We start from the raw sequence: 21,732 nt of genomic DNA, 5'->3' as shown, positions 1-21,732 counted from the left end.
ATAAGCTTCAGCAACTATAAGAGTTGCATTCAAAAACATCATCGGGAAACTACCAGCTTGCCTACTGCTCATTCATGGCTGCCAGATCTAAAGAAGCTGCCTTTTACAACTTCTGTCCAGTAATCTATTTATGGAAAAATTGATGGCTTGGCTAGAACAATCTGAAGTCCCAGGACATGGTACGGTTGGAGACACAGTAAAGCACCTGCACCCAAAGTGAAGCATGAAACCTTGAAAAGTGATTATCACAGACTTACATGAGTGCCAACCTGATGGCCTTGTCTGAGATAGAAGAAAGCCAGAGAATATCTATCAGCTGCTGTCAAGGGGCTTATTTGTGCAGCTCACATATGTGCAAAAGAACAGCCTTGAGGCCAAAGGTCAAGAGGAAAGCCTCAACAAACCCTATCTCAAACGCAAAGAAAATAAAAAAGCTAAGGATAGAGGGGCAACCAGGAAGAATGAAGTAACAGAACACCAATGGCTGAATACTCAGCAGTGATCAAGGCACTTCAAAACATTGCCAATGTGGCAGAAGAACAGAAGCAGGGGAATATCTCACAGAAAGGAATGTGCATTAGAAGATCAGTTCCATCATAATGCTCAGCTTTGGGACTTTCCTAGAAAAGTCAGTACTGAATAGATCAAAGTCCCATAAATGTGATGCACAGAGACAATAAAGAGTAATTATGTTTCCTATCCATGAACAAATGCTAAGCCAGACATATATGGAAAATTAAATGGAAACAAATGAATAAAGTATATATAGGCAATCTGGTACCCTCAAAAAGATTTGGACTACATATCCTACAACCCTGAATCTGCCTGGCCAATGAGAAGAGACTAGAGGAGTTACAGAGCAATACAATTCAAGGGTATTCGATTAATTATTAACACAGGGGAAAGATGGCATAGATTACCTAAAATGATGGCATGAAACTTTCACTCTCTCACTTTTGATAGTTGCTGGGTATCTGTGTATCACTATAATCCAAATGAAATCCAAATCCAAAGGATACAGGGACAGCACTTTTCTTATTGTCACACAACCAACACATCTAGTTGTAACTACAGTATATTCTTGGAAGGATCAGTCTCCTCAACAAGAAGGAAAAGGGGGCAAAAAGAAGACTTGGACCTTCTGACTTGTAGGAATCCAATTCTTTAATAATACAATGATAAAAAAATCTAAATTAATACCAAATTCTAGTTGTTTTTGTTGCCTGCCTTGTCCTATGGATTTATGTTTCCCAGAAGCAAGGATAAGCCTTAATATACCAACCAAGAACAACAACCAGATGAATACCGTATATACTCGAGTATAAGCCGAGTTTTTCAGCCCACTTTTTGGGCTGAAAAAAGCCGGCTCGGCTTATACTTGAGTCTACAACTGGATCCGGCAGTGCTGTTGCCTGTTGGAGGAGGAGGGGATTCCTTCCTGCGAGACCCCGTCCAGAAAAATGCGGGGAGCGGCATTTGTGGGAACTCCGGCCGCTGCCCACTCGTGGGGAGAGAGGGAAGAGCCCCGAGCGAGCCGCCTCGGTTTGGCAACCAAACCCATCCAGCCTTTTACCTCCCGTCCCCCCGCCCGCCCGCTCGCAGCCCCCTCCCCGGGCTGGCGCCAACTCCTCCCCGTGCCCGGCCTCCAGCCGAGGCAAGTCGGTGTCTCTTTAAGCTAGAGAGAGGAGGGGAGGGAAGGCAGGGACCAGCCGGCTGACAATGGGCCGGAGCGGCTGAGTTGGAGCAAATTCCACGGCGGAGGCGGCGTCCCAGCTCCAGCGGCTCCGAGGCGAGCGGCTTGGCCCTTCCGCTGGGCGCTCAGAGATGAAGGCGCGCTGGCGCTGAGTTGAGCGGCGAGCTTGCCGAGCGCGCGGCTCCGGGAAGCCCCCCTTCTCCTCCCTGCTGGAAGCCGAGCGAGCCCCGCTGCCCATGGACTCCCGCGGCCGCCCCAGGGATCCGGGAGGCAGGACCCGGAGGCAGCCCAGCCCTGCCGCCGCCCCGCGCCCTCCACCCGCTGCGCGAGAGGGGACCCCGCTTTCCCCTTGCCGGATGCGTCCCTGGCGGAGCTGAGCCATGCGGCGGAGGCTCCCGCTCTGGTTCCGGAGCTTGCTGTGCCTCTGGCCGGTCCTGGTGGGACCCGCGGCAGGTAAGAGGCGCCGTCGAGCGCCTCGTACAATGATTTATGTATGAGGTTTAAGTGACTGAGACACACTCCTGGCTACGCAGCAATGTTATTTCTGACTTAGTATACTATGAAATCCCCCAAATCCTCCCCACTCCAGGGGAAGGATACTATGAAATCCCCCAAATCCTCCCCACTCCAGGGGAAGGATACTATGAAATCCCCCAAATCCTCCCCACTCCAGGGGAAGGATACTATGAAATCTACATTTCCTCCCCACTCCAGGGGAAGGATACTATGAAATCCCCCAAATCCTCCCCACTCCAGGGGTAGGATACTATGAAAGCCACATTCCCTCCCCACTACAGGGGTAGGATACTGCAAAATCCCCAATTCCTCCCCACTCCAGGGGAAGGATACTATGAAATCCCCAATTCCTCCCCACTCCAGGGGAGGAAATAAATATTCAAAAACATTATTGGTATCTATTTTTATTTTTGAAATTTACCGGTAGCTGCTGCATTTCCCATCCTAGGCTTATACTCGAGTCAATAACTTTTCCAGGTTTTTGTGGTAAAATTAGGTGCCTCGGCTTATATTCGGGTCGGCCTATACTCGAGTATATACGGTACTTTTCTGGTGTGGGACAAAATTATTCCGTCCTCCCCCAGAAATTGTTGACCCCAACCCGATTCATTTGCAGCATTTTTGAGTAGTCTAATAAGAAAAGACTAGAAGAGGAAATGTCGTAAGAGAGTTAAAATTATTTTGACCTCAAATGTGACAAACTGTACTATTATTGCTGTATGCTACAAGCAGTGGAATAAGACCAATTAAAATCGACATGTTTCCTCTAAATCAGCACTCTCCCATTGATATTTGTTAAGCTTGCTGATCTAGCAATCTTTAAAAGTACACAAGAAGATGAATAATAAGAGATTTGTCAGTTAATAACCACTATAATTCAAGAATGTCACAGAGAAATGTTTTGTTTAGTGAACAATATGCTGTCTAATTACCCTGCTCAATCATTACAGAACACATCAAGAAGCAAAATTTATCTGGAAAAAAAATCTTGTAGAATGTTTTAAAGAAAAATAATCATACTACATTTCACCAAGATTGCTTCTTGCATCATCATCCTCAACTCCATTAAGTTGCTTAGAATCATGTTATTAATTAATTTATTCATTATGGTATCAATTTATTTCCTCACTTTTAACGTATCAGACAAAGGGAAAAAATAGAACAAACTGGCAAATTATTATTTAAAGAGCAAGGAGCTACATCTGATCTAAAAGCAGACAGGTAAAGGTAAAGGTTCTCCTCACACGTATGTGCTAGTCATTCCCAACTCTAGGGGGCGGGGCTCATCTCCGTTTCTAAGCCGAAGAGCCAGCGCTGTCCGAAGATGTCTCCATGGTCATGTGGCCGGCATGACTAAACACCAAAGGCGCACGGAACTCTGTTACCTTCCCACCAAAGGTGGTCCCTATTTTTATACTTGCATTTTTTACATGCTTTTGAACTGCTAGGTTGGCAGAAGCTGGGACAAGTAACAGGAGCTCACTCTGTTACACTGCAGTAACTGCCTAACGGCCAACCTTCTGATCGACAAGCTCAACATCTTAGCCACTGAGCCACCGCGTCCCTTAAAAGCAGACAGAGTGATGGCCAAACAGAACCTCAGTAAATGCAGGTTAGGAAATGTGCCAAACACCCTTTTTCATATTTACAATAAATAGGTTGAGCTGAAGAATAGTGCAGGAAAAGGAAGGCACACAGGAATAGCTTCTTACAATTTTCAAACTTTCTAAGGCAGGATCTGAAATATGGGTAGGTCCAAGGCTGCAGCTGGAAAACCATCACCTGATCTGCCATTGCTTAGCTGAACCATTGTTAAGTATTTTGCGTTTCTATGATTTTGTAGGGAAAGCAGCTTCACGCTCCTCTGTCTAGATATCCAATATCATCAAAACTGAACAGCAAAACTGACTGGATGTAGACCATAAAATACAAACAATATGATTTCTCTCCAGAAGATGTAGCACTTACCTGGGAGACTTTTAATTTTCTATTTTATCAAGCTATTTAATAAAGTAAATAGTCAAATTTAATTATCATAAGCAATGGAAAAGCAGAATTTAAAAAGGGCTGGGAAACTGTTTAAAAAACAAAACAAAAACATCTGACCCCTATTTCCCTCAAATCTTCTTTGCAACTTTGTGGATAAAAAATAATACTATTTCAAATGTGGGAAAACAATACATATAATATCTGCAAATGAGGCATAGATTTCTCCTTCCAGTATGCTATAATAAATCTTTCAGACAGTTCCCATTTCTTAAAAATCACCATTCATGAATCTTAATACATTTCAAATACTTCAGTGCATGCCAATAAGATTGCATGTATCTTTAACTCAAAATGACTGAACAGTAACTCACAGTCGTTTGAACAATTCTATTGATTTCAATTCAAAATGTGGCAACAAGATTTAAGTATAAGGAAAAAGCACTAACCTTCTAAGGGGTTAATGACATCAACAACAGATTTAGATGCTGAGTTTTGAGAAGGGGAAGGAGATCTGCTGGAAAATATTCTAGACTAGTCTATCCATGAGTCTTTCCCCATGGAAAACAAAGGATGCAACAGAAACAATTAGCCAATCACAAAGGTAAGCTGGGTCTGATTTGATTATAGGAGACTACCAAGAAATTTGAGCCTATTAGGCAAGGAAATAAAACTAAAAATCCTGAAAGAGGATAGCAACAAACCACTTATCTAGTGTTGCCAAAAAATAGATAAGACAATTAAGTCATTAGGAGTACAGTAGTGGAAGCTGAATTCAAAGCACATTGACTTCTTCAGAGATATTGTAACATTCCAAAAATTTGTCTTGAGGGGAAAAAAACAGCAATCCATTCCTGAATCTTGCAGAGACTTAAATTGTGCAGAATTTTGACTGGTAGTGCACAAAACGCAAGCAGAGGCAGAAAATGATCAGGAAATATTTTGCCAAAAGATTATGTTAGTAGATTGATATTTCGGAGGAACTCTGACAAGCTTCGTGAAACAATTTGCCAGAAAATATACAATGCAAACCTGTGTATTAGAAGAGGTGAACAGGTAGAGACAAATAAGTTGTGGGTTTTTTCCTGTTGTTTCCAGCAGATCAACTAGACATTTTTGACAACAATACACCAAGAACAAAACAAAATAAGGCAAAGTCTGCACTAAATCATAACCTTTATAGAGCAAGACTGAGACAGTGTTACTGTTTGATTAGCATTATGTTATGATCCCTGCATAATGGTCTAATGAGATATATGAACCCAGAAACTATGGCTTATTAAACGAACCCAAATTAAGCAAACAATAGCTGACAAATGAACCCTATCTTATTTTTTTTTGAAGAGATAACAACTCCAAAGTTAGCTTCATCTGGAAGACCTTGTAGTTTAAGTGACAAGCTGCGACATTTCTACAAATCTGGTACCTATATTATGTTTTAAAAGCATCAGAAACTAATCATGTTAGGTTTTGAATGGGGAAATTCCCAGATCAGAATGCTAACTAAATCACAGTTGGGGACTGTACGGTGCAATAATATTTAACATAGCTGGGGCGCTTGAAGACACCAGGTCATGGTACATCACCTGATTTACCTATATAAAGTATAAATGTCTTGGATCTTCAAGGAGGGATGGAACAATTTTCTGAAACAATAAAAGACAAGTTCCAATATTTCTATGTTGCCTATAAATGTCAAGTGCTTATACCTAGATATGGAAAAAATACATATTCTCAGATGTACTTTTCTCATTTAGTTATCTTTGTATTACCTGCATTTATAAACCTGCATCACACACACACAACTAATTCCTCATTTTTCAAAAGAGAACTAAATCAGATGAAAATATCATTAATTCCTATTTGTGATCAACTGTTCCTTCTTCCCCAAATACATTTCTTCACCAAAATAAGGAAGTTCAAGTGTATTTAAAAAGTCTGTTGTTAGGAGAACTCTAAACTCCAATTCATTCATGGTGGCTGGGTCTTTGAAATATAAGTAGGAGGTGAACAATGTTTCTGACATAAACAGATAGCAGTGCATTCAGATGCAAATCACCATTATGTGGTTGAGAGGCACCCTAAATTAGCCTAGTATCTTCCTAGAATGTCAAAATATTTACTCTACCCCAAGCACTTAAAACAAGAAAAGAGTCAAATTTCACATGACATGATGGAAGTGTCAAACACCTTTCCCTGCCTTTGTTGGCATCACCCCACAGACTGATAAATGTCGAGAAAAGAACCTTCCATCCATCTCCTTTTATCTGTAAATGGCTTTCTAGGAAACTGAGGGAAAGGACAGCGGAAATACTAGGACAGAGAACACGACTTTCAGAAGGACAAATACATGACGGAATTTCAAGACTACTTGCTATGATGCTTCAGAAACATCACTTTGCCTATAAGAAGTAGGTTGTTTATGGCTATGTTGCAAACTGGAGAGCAGCTTCATAAACAAGAGGTGAAATTAAAAAAGCAAAAATAAATAAATAAAAGGGAGTGAAGGGGAGTGCAAGGGAGCTTTAGGTTAATAAAAATATGCAATACCCATTTTGTTAAATAGTTTGCACATTTCTATCTGTTTTGCTTTCCTTTTAAGTTAGGGCTATCAATAGACTAAAAATTGTTGACACGCCGTTCTGACGCTGTGTAACAATTGCTTAGGTATTGCTAGGTTTGTTTCTTTAAAGATGTTGTATTTTTTTACACAGGGCTTTAGAGCAGATAAGGTGCAAATAGATCCTGCAACATGCTTCTGTTCAGGATTTTGACCAGATAAACAATCCATTTTGCTAGCTTTACCTTCCCTCTTCCCAGACAGATTTTTTTTCCTGGGCTTAATAAACAGATTCCCCTATTAAGGATTGCTTGGAGGGTTTCCTTCTTGCTTCTTCTATTTATTGCCTATTTCTACATTCCCACCCCCACCCCCCCACCACCCCCCGCAGCTCCCAAACTTGCTAAACTTTCCTCTTAAGCAGGAAGGGTCATTTTTGTTAAAAAATGACTATAAAAATAATGATTAGTATAATGTAGTAACCAAATCATCATTCAACTACTAAATGTTACATGAAAAGAAAAGAAATTCCCCCACCCATTTATCTTGGAAGTGGAGGGTATATTCTTTTATTCATAAGAGAGGTAGAGCAGAGCTTGCATATCAATAAAAGTAAAGACTTCCAAAAACTGCCTGTGGAGTCCCTGGATGGAAAGTCTGGATTCCACACATATTTTAGTAAAACTTTAACCCTCTATGAGACAGGAATGATGGCAGCAGCTCAACACCCACACCCCTTATATTTTCTTTCCTTTCTACCTCTTTCCTCCTCTCCTCTCCATCTTTTCTTTTTTGGCTGTTTCTGGTGGAAGGAAGGAAGAACATAGCAGTAGACTTATATACCGCTTCATAGGCCTTTCAGGCCTCTCTAAGCGGTTTACAGAGAGTCAGCATATTGCCCCCAACAATCTGGGTCCTCATTTTACCCACCTCGGAAGGATGGAAGGCTGAGTCAACCCTGAGCCGGTGAGATTTGAACCGCTGACCTGCTGATCTAGCAGTAGCCTGCAGTGCTGCATTTAACCACTGCGCCACCTTGGCTCATACATGTATGTACTTGTATGTTTTGTGTGAGAACTATATTTGTGCATGTGCAAACATGCTTTTATAAATTGGTTAGTTTCATTTAAAGGGGAATTAATTTTAAATCAATACTAATTATTTCCAAACTATTAATTTAGGGGTATGTGTGTGTTCCTTTTGTTTTGAAATATGGTTTGGCCATGAACATATACACGTATAATAAGTATGTCATACATATATGTTAGCGGAAAAATGACTTAAGTAGCTAAAATCATTTTCAAAAGTACAATTTGTTAGGGACAGATCTTGAAGCCTGTATATTGTAAAATACTTACGAGCCACTGAAAAATTATTTAAGGGGGATTCTCGCTGGTCAACATCTTGAGGTCGCTCTTTATAGCCAATAAATGTTCCATCGTTCTTCAACAGAAAGTACCTTGGCCTCCATGTTTTAATGTACTCTCCTGAAATGGAGAAAAGAAGAACCAGAATTAAGAATGATTCATAAGTTTGGGATATTTTCTTCATACCAATGTTACTGCTACAGGATATATTAAAAAAATGACTACATGACCTATATTTCAGAAAGCTGACTTTAGATTTTATTTTTTTAACTCACTTTTGCCCTTTGTTTTGATCAGTTAACTTTTACTATATAAATGGTACGACTTAATACACATGTTGATTGCAGAAATCCTTTTTAATACTTGCTTCTCCCCACCACCACTTTTGTTCAATCAGGTTCTTTCCTTCCTTTCCCCCTCAAAAAAAATATGGTCGCCATACATTGTTTTGACCATCCCCACACATTAAAATAGAAAACATGTTTTCAAAGAGTCATCAATAAAATCTCTTAATATTGTCATCCAAATCTTTTGCTTTTCCATTTTTCTTTTCCCTCTTCTAACATTTCAGAATTTGATCCTAAAGTAATTCAGAAACTGCATGGACTGTATAGGCAAATATCTTACCTTTTTAATACAGACTAATTAATTGATAAATAAATTGATGCATAATATAAAATGCAACAATGAGCACATCTGCTTCTCCATTCAATACGAACTCCATGATAAACAAATATTTTTACCAGGTTTATTAAAGTCAGCTTCAAAAGGGAAAGCATACTTTCTTCAGCTTCTTGCAGAAAATATTATTTACTCGGTGCGTGGTCAAATATTGTATTTATTTAATCATCTTTTTAAAAACATATTGAAGCAGAATGTTTCTTGAGAATTTTTACATACTTTTTTACAAATAGCAAGAAAAAACAAAATATTTGTTTTAAAATATTATTGAAGATAATTTTTTATTTATTCCTGTTTCTAGACTATATCTTTTGAGTGAAATTCCAGTCCATGTATTAGAAATGAACTCCCTCTCTGATGCATCACGCACAGGCCACACGCACTCCAGTTCGGCAAAAGTGAAAAACTCATGATATGTCACATGACACGATAGAGTTTGACACCTGTGATATAAGTCTTCTATAAATGAAAAATCAAATGCATCAATACATAATACACATATGCTAGACAAACTGAGAGAGGTGGAAAGAGAATCTTGCCGTTCATCTACTACTGTTTCTCCCATTCAATAAGCCAGGACTGTCAAACTCGCCAAATGCGTCACGGGCTGGCCACGCCCATGCCCAGTTTAGCGAAGGGGGGGAAAGTCCCAATAAGTCATGTGACAACACGAGTTTGACACCCCTGCAATAAGCAATAGCTCCAGCAATTATTCTGCTAGGCTGGCAAAAAGTTATTAATTTATCACAAGATACACCTGGTACTGATTTAGCAATTGGAATTCATGACTTTCAAAGAAAATGTTCAGTGTTTCTTGGACATGCCCAGATAACTCACTTCCATCTGTGATTTAATGCACTTTTCCCCATTGTAATAGAAAGGTTTTTGAAAAGCAATTTCATACCAGATAAGGCTTTAACAATTTCACAATAGCATTAACTACTGAATTTGTAAAATGTTAACACAGCTTTGTTTTACTTTTTAATCTGCTTGCAATTTAGGGTTTGAATTCTATATTATTTTCCTGGAATGCATTTTAAAAATCCTGTGTAACCTCAAAAAAGAAAAGAAAAGTCAAAACAGATGTCCTACATATTATTTTTCTGTTATTGTCATTTTTCATTCTGACAAGTGAAGGTTTTTTTTTCACATTTACATTTTGCAGTGCAAGTATTTTAAAACAATGGGTTGTGTCACTAATTAGCCTGCTGTTTTCTCAAAGCAACAGCCTTATTTAAGCAAATAAAGTGAGAAACCTGACCTTTTGGGGCAAAACTACTCATTAAGCTTCTCTTTTTTAAAAGCATACTTATCTTAATGCTGATTGCTGTTTTTTTTCCCCTTTTTTAAAGAACAAGCAATTAATTGCATATCCTTATCTAGATTGATGTACTTGAGGAAAGGTTTCTTTTGTGAAGAAGCAAGGTCATACTTTGGAAATGCTCAAGAATACTATATATATATACACAAACACCTTACTGTCATTTTCTTTTTTTAGAATAGAACCCAGGTACATTAACTGACTAAGAAGTAAATATAGAGAGCTCATTGGAACATATACCTTGCATAATATAATTTCCTGAAATACAAAATAGTTTATTAGAACAATTATAGGAACATAATGTATTTGGTTTGTATTCCTCATGTGTAAAAAATAAAGCCTCTTTAAGGTCACAGCTCTACATTTGAAGTAACTAAAGGCAGCTTTCACTTACTGATCCAAATAAAATTTCCTAAACGCTCAACATAAGAGTTTCTCTAGTAACCAATTTCTGCTGAAGCATCCATTTCACATTTTATTCCTTATTTTTCTAGGAACAACTGCCCAAGAACTATTGTGCAGCAGCTGGTACATTCATCAGTAGCAAATACTTCACACGTGGAATGAAATCAACCAACATAAATTTTATATTGCCAAAAGTAATTATTTACAAACAAGTTAAACCCAGTGCAAAGTACCAGTTATACTGAAAAGTGGTGACTTATCTCCTAGGCCGCTGAGCAAGTAATTGTTATGGTTGTTAAAACAGGATCAATTGGGGACAACGAGGAGACACCTGAAAATAAAGGAAACCTTTAGGTACTTTCTGGAGACAAAGGAGAACTTTAGGTACTTTCTCAAGGTGAAGAAAAAGAGTCTATGCAGAATTGCAGGGATTTTTTTTAAAATCCAACTAATGGCCTATTTAAAGGATAGGAATGAGTTATTTATTCACAACCCAGGCAAAATATTCTACTTGCCATCCCAAAACAAACAAACAAATAAAAATAAAATCTGCCACTGATTGATTGGAATAATTATTGCCCAACTCAATTTTTATTTATGAGCTTCAAAACCAGGCTTCGATCACATTTATTTCTGGCTCTCCATCTCAAACTCCAGCTGTTCTACCTTCTTCCAAGAAATGTCTCCCTTGAGAATATGGATTGTGCCCTAGACACTCCTCTGCAGATGGACTCTCTTCCTCTCCCCATCTCACAGACCTCCTCTCCCTCTGTAGCACAGCCTGCCACCACTTCTTCCACCTGCTGTAAGGCAACTTCCTCCTCATCAATGCTGACCTTCCTCTACTCCCCCTCTACCCACCCCCCAAATACAGAGAACCAGCTGGCTTGAGTATCACATTAGTTTTCTTTCTAAGTTGCTCTTAGCTATAATTGCACATAGCAGTTTCATTTGTTTGAATTTTACATAGCGTATCATAGGAAAGACCAAGATTGAAATTCCTTGCCCAGATGATAGGTGTATGTTCATTCCTAGCCATGTAATTTTATTTGTTAAATAATTCTTGTAGAGGCAGAAAAACTTAAGATTTGGCTCTCAAAGTATCACAAAAAACTGAAAACTCCTCTGCTGTCTCTATTAGGGAAACAATTTAGTACAATTAATCCAGTTACTTTTAACTAATGTCCCATTCATGCATACTTACCAAATGAATACTCTCTCTTAATTTAAAATAAAATAATGTCTTTAGTAGGTAAAAAACGATACCTTGAAAGAAAACAAATAGATGACTACAAAAGTGATAAAAGCAAGGTATACAGGAAGTCCATGACTTACGACCACAATTAAACCCAAAATTTCTGTTATTGAGACATTTAAGTGAGTTTTGCCCCATTTTATGACATATCTTGCCATAGTTGTTAATTGAACCACTGCAATTAATAAGTTAGTAACCCAGTTGTTAAGTGAATCTAGCTTTCCCATTGACTATGCTTGTCAAAGGTTGCAAAGGTTGACCACATGACCTTGGGATACAACTACAGTCATAAGTATGAACCAGTTGCCAAGCATCTGAATTTTGATCACATAATCATGGAGATGATACAAAGGTTGTAACTGTGAAAAATAGTCAGAAGTCGTTTTTTTCAATGCCATTGTAATTTTGAAGAGTCACTAAATGAACTGTTGTAAATCGAAGACTCCCTGTATGGAGAATATTTCTTTTTAAATTGTCTTTAAGTCATTGACTTTTGGTCATTGCACAGTCAAGTCCATGTCTAAGTGGTTGGCCACTACCTTCTTCCTACAGCTTAGAGAAACTGACTTGGTTACCATCCTAGCATGTGGATCAAATTCATGACCTCATAACTAAATTACTTCTTTGGCCCACTATTAGCAACCAGAGCAATTCATTGGGGCATCTGACCTTTTAACAGTTCTGATTTCCTCTACATTGTACGTAAAACACAATTCATTCCCTCTTCTTGATATAGAGTTTGTATCCCAAGTTCTCTCTATTGTTCCAGATAAATAGATGTTCCAATTATGGGCGTAAAACATGGAGATATTTATGAAAGAGCAGAATGAGAGGAATGTGAAACTTAAAAATGAAGTTATGAATGAATTTACAGTATAAAAAACCTTGTGAATTTTTTTTCTAAATGCATCTCTGATTCCAGGCAATATTCAGAAAATACTTCCGCATTTATGACTATCATAGTAGAAAACCAAATGTCACTCTAACTTGTTTAAGAATCTATTGACAACCAAGTAAGTCCATTATGCAAGTAAGTCCATTATGCAAAGTTTTGAATGTTGGCTATCTCGTATATTGAAAAGATGGAAAATTATTCACAGGGAAAGGAAAAATACAAAGCTCTTCCTAATTGCTCTGTCCGACTTAAGATGTTGTAGCAGTGTAGAAATGCTTTTTTTTTGGGGGGGGGGGTATACTTACCCTTGATGAAATAGATATATACCCTTAAGTTCCTCTTCTAGTCATAAATACTTTCAGAGGAAAAGAGAAGTGGAACACCCACCCAATAGCCATCTGTATTCAGAAGGAAGCACCCTTTAATTTTAAATGTTAAAATAGCCACATTTGTACTGTCCTACCCTGAAAATAAACAAGCAAAAAAAAAAGATAGAAGATAATGAATACCTAATGATGGTTACAAAAAATATCTGCTTCTGTTTCTTACAGATTATTCTACAAATATTATTATTTACAATGGTGCTTTCACAATAGAATACCAAATTTAGCATATATCTTGCACATTCTTGCTTTTTAATTTTAATTATTTTATTCTTGTTTTAAACCGTTTTTAAATTTATATAAAGCTTTTATGTTTTTATGTATATTTAAACACTGTCCAGAATTGCTCAATGAGAAGACAGGTGGTTTCTAAATTAGATAGACAGACCACAGACTATAAAAAGTGTATATGCAGCATAGACCAAGTCAACCTATACATAACATACTATGGCAAAAAAAGTGAGAGTTCTAACACACTTGAACTTTCTCTAGCATTTTGGAAGGAATAGTATGCATTAACAATCAGAAGCAAAAGTATACAGAAATTTTGGTTCATTTTGTATCTCAAGGCAAAATTTCATCCTCAGAATAAATCTTACCCTGACACCTTTGCTGAAAAATTTCCCACTGCAATTCTAACCCACAGATCTACAAAAGTTGCCTTAATTGAATGACCATCACCAATATGAAGACAAGTACTCACACGAACAATTTCTTGGAAACCTCAATTATTACTCTATCAATTATCTCAGAAAGTAGGAGCAACTAGATGATGTCCTGTCCTTTCTGAATGGACTGAGTTGAAAGATGGGGGAACCTAGCAACAAGGATGTGTCTTAACGAGCTTCAACAGACTCAGTCCTATCAGGAAGCAGGACGAAGTCAGCCCATGCCTGGATGTTATCTCCACCTCAATGGAGAATAAGCCCTCCCCGAAAATACTGCAACACAGCAGCAGCCATGAGGTGACCACACTCTCCACCTCCTGCACCTCAAAAATAATAAGCCCTCCCCGAAAATAAGGCCATGCACTTATTTTGGGGGGCCAAAAGAAAATAAGACCCTGTCTTACTTTCAGGGAAACACGGTACAGTATAAATCTAATGCTTTAGATAGGGCAGAGTCAATAAATTCTATCTGAAAATATACTAATTTTGGTCACATGTGCAATATCAAGCAATTGATTTCTACTTGATTCAATTACTACCGTGTAAATTACATTCATAGTTTTGCATACATCTCTATTTACGATCCTTTTAAAAGTTGGTTATGGCTTCTTCAATCAGAACCATGGCTCAAGCATTTTTTTTCATTGAAGAGTAGTGCTACTTATACAGACATATTGAACAATTACGTTTTCACAATTCAATTGTGGTTTAAGCACTTGAATACAATTGCTATCAACAAAGCTGCAACAAATCTTCTAAAGCCTACCTAAGCAGCATAAAAATAAGAGGAGTTCTCATGTAGCCTATTCAGTCTGCTGTATTATTTTGACAATCCTCTGAAACCTGATGCACTTCAAGTTAGTTGAATTTTATTTCCAATAATTCCAAGCCGACACTGCCACAATGATAGGAGGTTATGGGGACTAAAATCGGAAGTACTTTGGGTTAGGGAAGGCTGATGTAATAACATAAGTCTGTTTCAGCAAGCATAATAATATAACGAGTGGTCTGCTGTCTACCTTCAAGGCAGCAGTTCTTGCTGCTAAAGGAAGGAAAAACAAAGCAAAACCAAACCAAAGAAAAGGCTATTAATTTTAAAACCAGCAGTTGAGTTAAATGAGTAATTCTTCCCCAGACACACATACCACATCTTTGGATTGGAGCCACTATATTGTAGGGGATATAGGATGAATATGGCAGCCAGTTTCTTTCCCTCCTTTTCCCTTTATACATTCACAAAATATAAAGTATAAAGAAGTATAATGTACCAAAGTGGTATATTCACCACACAAAAATATCATAGAACAAAAATGATGTTTCGCTGCTTCACATGGAATTTCAATATAGCAAGTGAGGCTAATTCTTTTTCACATCCAGGGAAAATGACTCAAAAGTTGAGTTTACATTATGGGAATGACCATGGCTGAACGGTTCAGCACATACTTTGCATTCAGGAGGTCTTAGATACTACCTTGAGTTCTCTTTAAAATGTATCAGATAGGTGATGTTCTCTGCTTAACAGACTGATGTGCTGCCTCAACAGAAGAAATGTTGACTAGATAGACAAGCGAGTCACATCTAGTAAATGGAAGATTTTCATGCTCCAAGAACAGTTTCACATCAACAGTACACTGATGTTTACTCAAAGCATCTATACACAAAGGGAAAAGCTTTGACAAATACCAGACAGATGCACAGATATCACATTTTATATCTTTATTACAAAAAATGTTGATACTCCACCAACCAAACAAGAGTGCCACATTAAGCAGGGAAATATTTTGAATCTGGACGCTATTATCCTTGATTGTTAAATTCTTACATTAGCAATAACTTAGAAATAAAAGATATTATTTGAAAAGCAGGACACTGCCTGATGTTTAACTTGTATTGCCTTCACTGATGCAGTTCTCTGGATTTCAGACTAGGATCTTTTGATGAATAGCATAAATTCTAAAATAGAGCCCCAGTCTATTTTTATAATAGCCCTGATATGCTGCATTCATTTAGACATAAAATGAACATCCCAGAACTAGGAAAATGCATTAAAATCTAAGTACAAATGCATTTTATGAATACAATCCAACTATGTTAAGCAATTTAAAATCTGTTCAATTCTAATGGATTTAAAGACTAAGGTAGCCCTGCTATAGAAATCAATGGAAGTTTATTATAAATACAGGTAGATCTTACTTCCCAACTCTCTCATGCAATCATTCAAAACTGTGGCCGTGCTCAAAACTGACTTTGCAATCAAGGCAATATACAGTATATGACATTTAAAGTGTCCCTCAGTCATAGTAACATGATTGTTACTATATAATCAGTATACATTGTCATGTGCCTGATCCATTGGTTATTCTTTATTTTCCCATCACAAAATGAAAACACTTGAAAGGAAGAGATTACTTAATAGTTTGCACCTATGTGCTTATATTTGCGGGTCCCAGCGATTAAAATATGTAAGATGGATGTTATTCCATACAATTTGAATTAGTTAGACCCGATCAATAGAAATGAACTTTGAATAATTTAAAATTGCAAAGGCATACTGTACATACTGTAAGCATACAGTACAGGCACATGGAAATTTATATAGTAATTATTACATATGGAAAAACATCAAACACAGCTATGTTTCTTTTAAATGCATACAAGAATGCACATTTATGTATTGAATTCTGGTAATAAGAGAAAGTCTGAGGGAATATGTGGAAAGAAGGATGATTTATTTATTTATATTTACATGCCACCAATCTCACAGAAATATGACTCAGAGTGGCATACAATAAAACTACAAAAACAGTTATTACAAAAACATTCCACAACTATAACATGAATTCTATTATTATGAACAAAAGGACTTGGGAGAGCAAAAGAGCTTTAGATATTAAATACAATGTAGCCACTCATTAAATCTCCAAATGATAAAAAAATCAGTTCTTTTGGTTGATGAAGTAGTTCTGATTATTTTACATGTACTAAAAAGTCATATTATAAACAAATTGCCAGGAAAGATGAACAGTTTATTACGTATAGTTTTATTGAATGATTCAGCGTTCGGTAACATCTTAGTTTATGTTCTCAAACAAAAGATTAACTGAACAAAGATACTTGGATTAACAATTCAAGATTATAAAATGCTTTCTTTGAAATCTATTCCTCTCCCAAACTGCCTGCTTTTAAGCAGACAATTTAAATTCTTCCATCGGTTGCCCCAAAGCATTTTCCAGATAATGAGCACAATTTACAATGGCTTCTCATGTGTACAGACTTCATGTCCATTGTTGTATCAAACCCATATGCACAGCACATTAAAATTTCACATTTGTACCATCTTACAATGCCAACCCAAAAAAGCTCCCCTTGTAAAATGATCTTTTTAAAAAAAAAAAGTGTATATGCTTTTAAATATTTCAGAACAGGAAACCCTTTTGTTTCATGAAAAGTTAATTCTGCAGAGAGCTGCATTATGGTCTCTTTCACCCAACTTTCCACCAGTGTATTCACCAAATTGGGAGCTGTCTACAACTGATGGAGTGCTGAACATCAGAAACAGCTGCCACTCCCTGGGAAGTAAGTAGAGAATAATGAAGAGCAAAGCACCAGCAGAACAAAAGGAAATCCATCTTTATTTACCAACTGCTGCAAGCTTCTTGACGCATCAAGCTTATTTGAACATCAGTATCCAATTCATAGCAGAGTGCAATTAAGAAATAGCAACTTAACAACCATATTATCACTATTTTGGAAGGACTTTTTTTAAAAAAAATAAATAAATTCAGCAGCAGTTCAAAGCACCAGTAGTCGGCATAGTCTAAATGTTGCAACCCTGAGAGATCCCATAAAAGTCTACAAAATGTTTAAAGGTTGGAAAAAGGCACATCAGAGTTTCAACTATTCAGGTGCAAAATGTTTTGCATACCTCTGTGCAGCAATTCTATGCAGGTATGTCAGTTTGGCATATGTGACCCATCAAGAATAGATAGAATTTTCTGTTAACCAGATAGTTCAAATCTCCACAATATCTTAAAATAAGGAGTTCCTTTAGGCAAAACTGCTCCAGTCCCATGCCATAGTTGTCCTAATACATGAATAATAGTAGACTTTTTTTACATGGTTGCATTAAGCATTATGTATGAACCAACTTGAGGATTCAGAAAAAAAGTGCTATACAAATGCTAAATGTGAAAAATGCTACTTGCTTCTCTAGTATGTGTTCCTGATTGAGATGTCCCAGTTTTCTTTCACACATAGGCATTCATACACAGGAGGGATCTCCATCCCCCGGGTTGCAACCCAATGCTGGGTTGCAGCCCATTTGGAACCAGGCCAAAGAAGTGGTGGGCAAGTGTGCATAGGCGCATGTGCAGCTGCATTTGTGAAAGCAACGAGCCCACACGCATGAAACCATCCCCTCCCCCCTGCTGCTGCCCCCCTTCCAGTGGTCCGGAAAAGTTGGAGACCTCTGATATATAGCATTCAAATTATTGAATCCAGAAATAGCAATAGCAATAGCAGTTAGACTTATATACCGCTTCATAGGGCTTTCAGCCCTCTCTAAGCGGTTTACAGAGTCAGGATATTGCCCCCAACAACAATCCGGGTCCTCATTTTACCTACCTCGGAAGGATGGAAGGCTGAGTCAACCCTGAGCCGGTGAGATTTGAACAGCCGAACTGCAGAACTGCAGTCAGCTGAAGTAGCCTGCAGTGCTGCATTTAACCACTGCGCCACCTCGGCTCTAGAAATCCATGGACTCTTCAAATACTAATTCCAGTACAAGTTAGAGACAAGGTTTTTTTTATTATTGTTTCAATTTAAGTTTGTTTCGCATTTAAGTTGTGGTGAACTAAAACTCATGCGCAAACTCAAACAGAGATTGATTCATAAACACATTCAAAATCAGCAAGACTTGGAACTTTCTGTGCATGCTTTTTCTAAATCTCTTAGAATAATACAACAGATAGCTATGAAGAAGTCAGATTACTACAATTCAGATGTTATCCATAATTTCTGATGTACCGTATTTTTCGGAGTATAAGACTCACTGGAGTATAAGACACACCAAGATTTTGAAGAGGCAAATTAAAACGAAAATTTTTGAACTCTGCAGATCTCCCCAAAATGGCCTGTTTTTTTGCAAAAACTGACTTGTTTTTTCTCAAAAAAGGGCATGCATAGCCTTTAGGAGGTTTATAGAGTGCTCCTGGGGGCTGGAGGGGGGCAGCCCAGTTTTTGCTCATTTCTGCTCACCCCAGCCTCCAGGAGCACTCTGGAAGCCTCCTAAAGGCTATGCATGGCCATTTTGGAGAAGGGGGCGGGGTTTCGGGAGGCAAAAAATGTTGTATTCAGTGTATAAGACGCACCCAGATTTTCATCCACTTTTTTGAGGGAAAAAGGTGCATCTTATATTCCGAAAAATACGATAGTTAGACATACAGTATATATATTTAAAGCTTAATGACAAAAGAACAAAGAAATAGACGGTACTAAATAGTTCCTGTATTAATTCTAGAATTATAAAATTACTAAAATAATAACTTATTTAATTAAAAAGGGCATAACATATTCTATTCAGCAAGTTGTGTGTTTACTTAAGGTTTAAATTACCAAGAAATGTTGACTGCTGGGGTCGTGTTCTTAACTGACCTGTATTATATAGGTAATATGGGCCTTGTAACTAGTGTTTCAGTTCCAGAATTCACTTCACTTTGAAGGAGGATTAAATCAGCCTCCTATATTGTAGTGACATCCAGGTGTGACAGTCTTCACATCTGGAAGGAACCAGGTTGGGAAAGGCTAAATCAGACCCTTTCTTCAACTTGGCTGTTATTTTTGTGACTTAAGCTGGCCCTTCATTCACAGCAGAGAAGATCAGAGCTAGAAGCTTCTAGTTCCCAGTTCAGGTTTCTTAGCTGCAAAACAACTATTTTCAGTTTTTAAAAAGTCCACTCACCCTCATGTCTACTTTTATTTTTCTATCCTAGAAACCCTAGAATAGGCATGTAGCTCATTGCCCCTTTTAGATGATTAGAGCAGCTGGAAAAAGAGAAAGAAATTCCAATTGAGGAATCTATTCAGCAGAATTTTGTGGGATAGGGTAGAAAGAGAGAGAGAAAAGGAAAGTGTGGGGGGGAGGAACGGAGAGAGAATGTGAGTGCAAAACCCAAAGTATGCTAATGTGGCCGCAAATATGCTTTTGAGGAGATGAAGAGTTCTGGGTTGCCCCTTGAGGAGAGGCACACAAAAGCAACAATCCTGCAGATTATTTTGTTATTTTTTCCATGCCCAGTCACTCTTTGGGATGCACATTCAGACTCTGCCTCCAACAGACAGCTGCAGGAGACTGGACTGTGCTCTGCATTTCAATCAGCCCGTAGAGACTCCCGTGGAGGATGCTCCCCAATAGGAGAGGTCAAGCCCAAGTCAGCAGACGGTCTGCACCCAGACCTCTTGCTCTGGCAGCTTAGCTTTCACTGACCATATATGGAAGGCTGTTCTGATAGCAGCCGTACTCCGAGGAAGGCCAATTAACAGCAACATGGATCTGCCTCCGCCTCCTTCCACAGGCTACTATGGAGAGGACCCCAACCGCTTTCTCAATCTCCCCCCTCCCTCCTGCAGTTCAACCCTACATGGCAATGATTGACAGGAATGGCAACAGGTTAAGAGTGGCCTCTGCTTCATGTATTGCTCTGAATTGACTGCTGTTTCTCACGGCCAGCAGAAAACTAACAATATATTTGGCACCTGCTTCATTATCGTATCTTCAGGGAATTTGAGGGCGGGGAGTGTAAAGAATGATTAAATAGTCTCATGTTTAGAGCAACATTCATATAAAGGACAGATGGGAGGAGAAAAGGTTTTGCCCTGTATCTGAAAACAACCTCATTAAAAAACAGAGAATTTTATCTATCTGGACCCAGCACACATCTGCACATCAAAATGGAATAAATGGCCGGTTGATTAGACTAACCTTCTCCAACTCGGAAACCCCAAGGTGTGGCAGGCTTTAATTTTCATAATTTCTAACTTCATTCACATAATTCCTAACGTCCAGAAGTAATGGGTGGAAACTTATCAAGGAAAGATCCAACTTAGAACTAAGGAGAAATTTCCTGACAGTGAGAACAATTAATCAATGGAACGGCTTGCCTTCAGAAGTTGTGGATTCTCCAACATTGGAGGTTTTTAAAAAGAGACTGGATAAACTATTTTTCTGAAATGGTCCTCCTGCTAGAGCAGGAGATTGGACTAGAGGATTTCCAAGGTCACTTCCAACAACGTTGTTCTGCATTCCTCCCTCTTACACCAGAAGAAAAAGAGTAGTTTCAGTGCAGAAGAGAAAAACCACAAGTGTTTTGTACAGAATCACAAAGATGTTTTTATACAGAACTTACAAAACTTCCGGAATTTTAAAAACACTTTACGATTAGTAGTTAAGTGATTTAAACTGCAAGGGAAAGCTATGTCAAAAGTACTTAATAAAAGTAAAACATTTAATTAAATATGGATTCTTCACATCAAAGTTTTACGTTTGAGAAAGAGGTGGGGGAAACCCAAAGCCTAAATTCCCAATCCTAATTTAAAATCAAATCTTTGTTTTGTAGCAAACTGGAGAGGTATCTAAGTAGTGTGCTTAGGTTTTTGTTTTTATTTGTCCTTAACAGTCTTTTGGGTACTCTCCGAATGCCCTGGACTACTCAGCCAGCATGGTCATGGTAGTCTAGCACACCTGGAAGGCACTAGGCTGGGAAAAGATAATTTAGCAGGTCCAAACAAACAAGCAAACAAACCTTCCACTGTATTGCTTACAGCAATTAATTTTCACTAATGCAAGATATTCCCAAAGGAGCAAAAGAGAATTAATCAGCATACAAAATCCCTGATGCTCTCCTTTGGCACAGCTTACTCAAACAGCTTCTCAAGCTACAGCTGCCTCTGATGGAAAAAAATGCAAATGAAATCTTATTAAGTGCAAACATATTTTAAAAAAGCT

General features: G+C 38.1%; 1 protein-coding gene across 3 annotated transcripts in view; it reads right to left on the bottom strand.

The window, feature by feature from the left end:
• The window catches only part of AKT1 (AKT serine/threonine kinase 1), a 100,114-nt gene that overhangs the window by 31,370 nt on the left and 47,012 nt on the right, over nucleotides 1-21,732 (bottom strand). For all 3 annotated transcript variants that reach the window (XM_087727113.1, XM_087727106.1, XM_087727120.1), the window contains exon 3: nucleotides 8,114-8,242. In XM_087727113.1, coding sequence (XP_087583239.1) covers nucleotides 8,114-8,242 — 129 coding nt within the window. The remainder of the gene's footprint in view (nucleotides 1-8,113; nucleotides 8,243-21,732) is intronic.

The sequence above is a fragment of the Thamnophis sirtalis genome, unplaced genomic scaffold (assembly GCF_051295495.1).
Source record: "Thamnophis sirtalis isolate CommonGarterSnake01/CBP01778 unplaced genomic scaffold, rThaSir2_p1.2 scaffold_1, whole genome shotgun sequence".
Taxonomy (NCBI): Eukaryota; Metazoa; Chordata; class Lepidosauria; order Squamata; family Natricidae; genus Thamnophis; species Thamnophis sirtalis.
The sequence above is the reverse complement of the archived record's forward strand: the minus strand, read 5'-3'. Positions and strand labels throughout refer to the sequence as shown.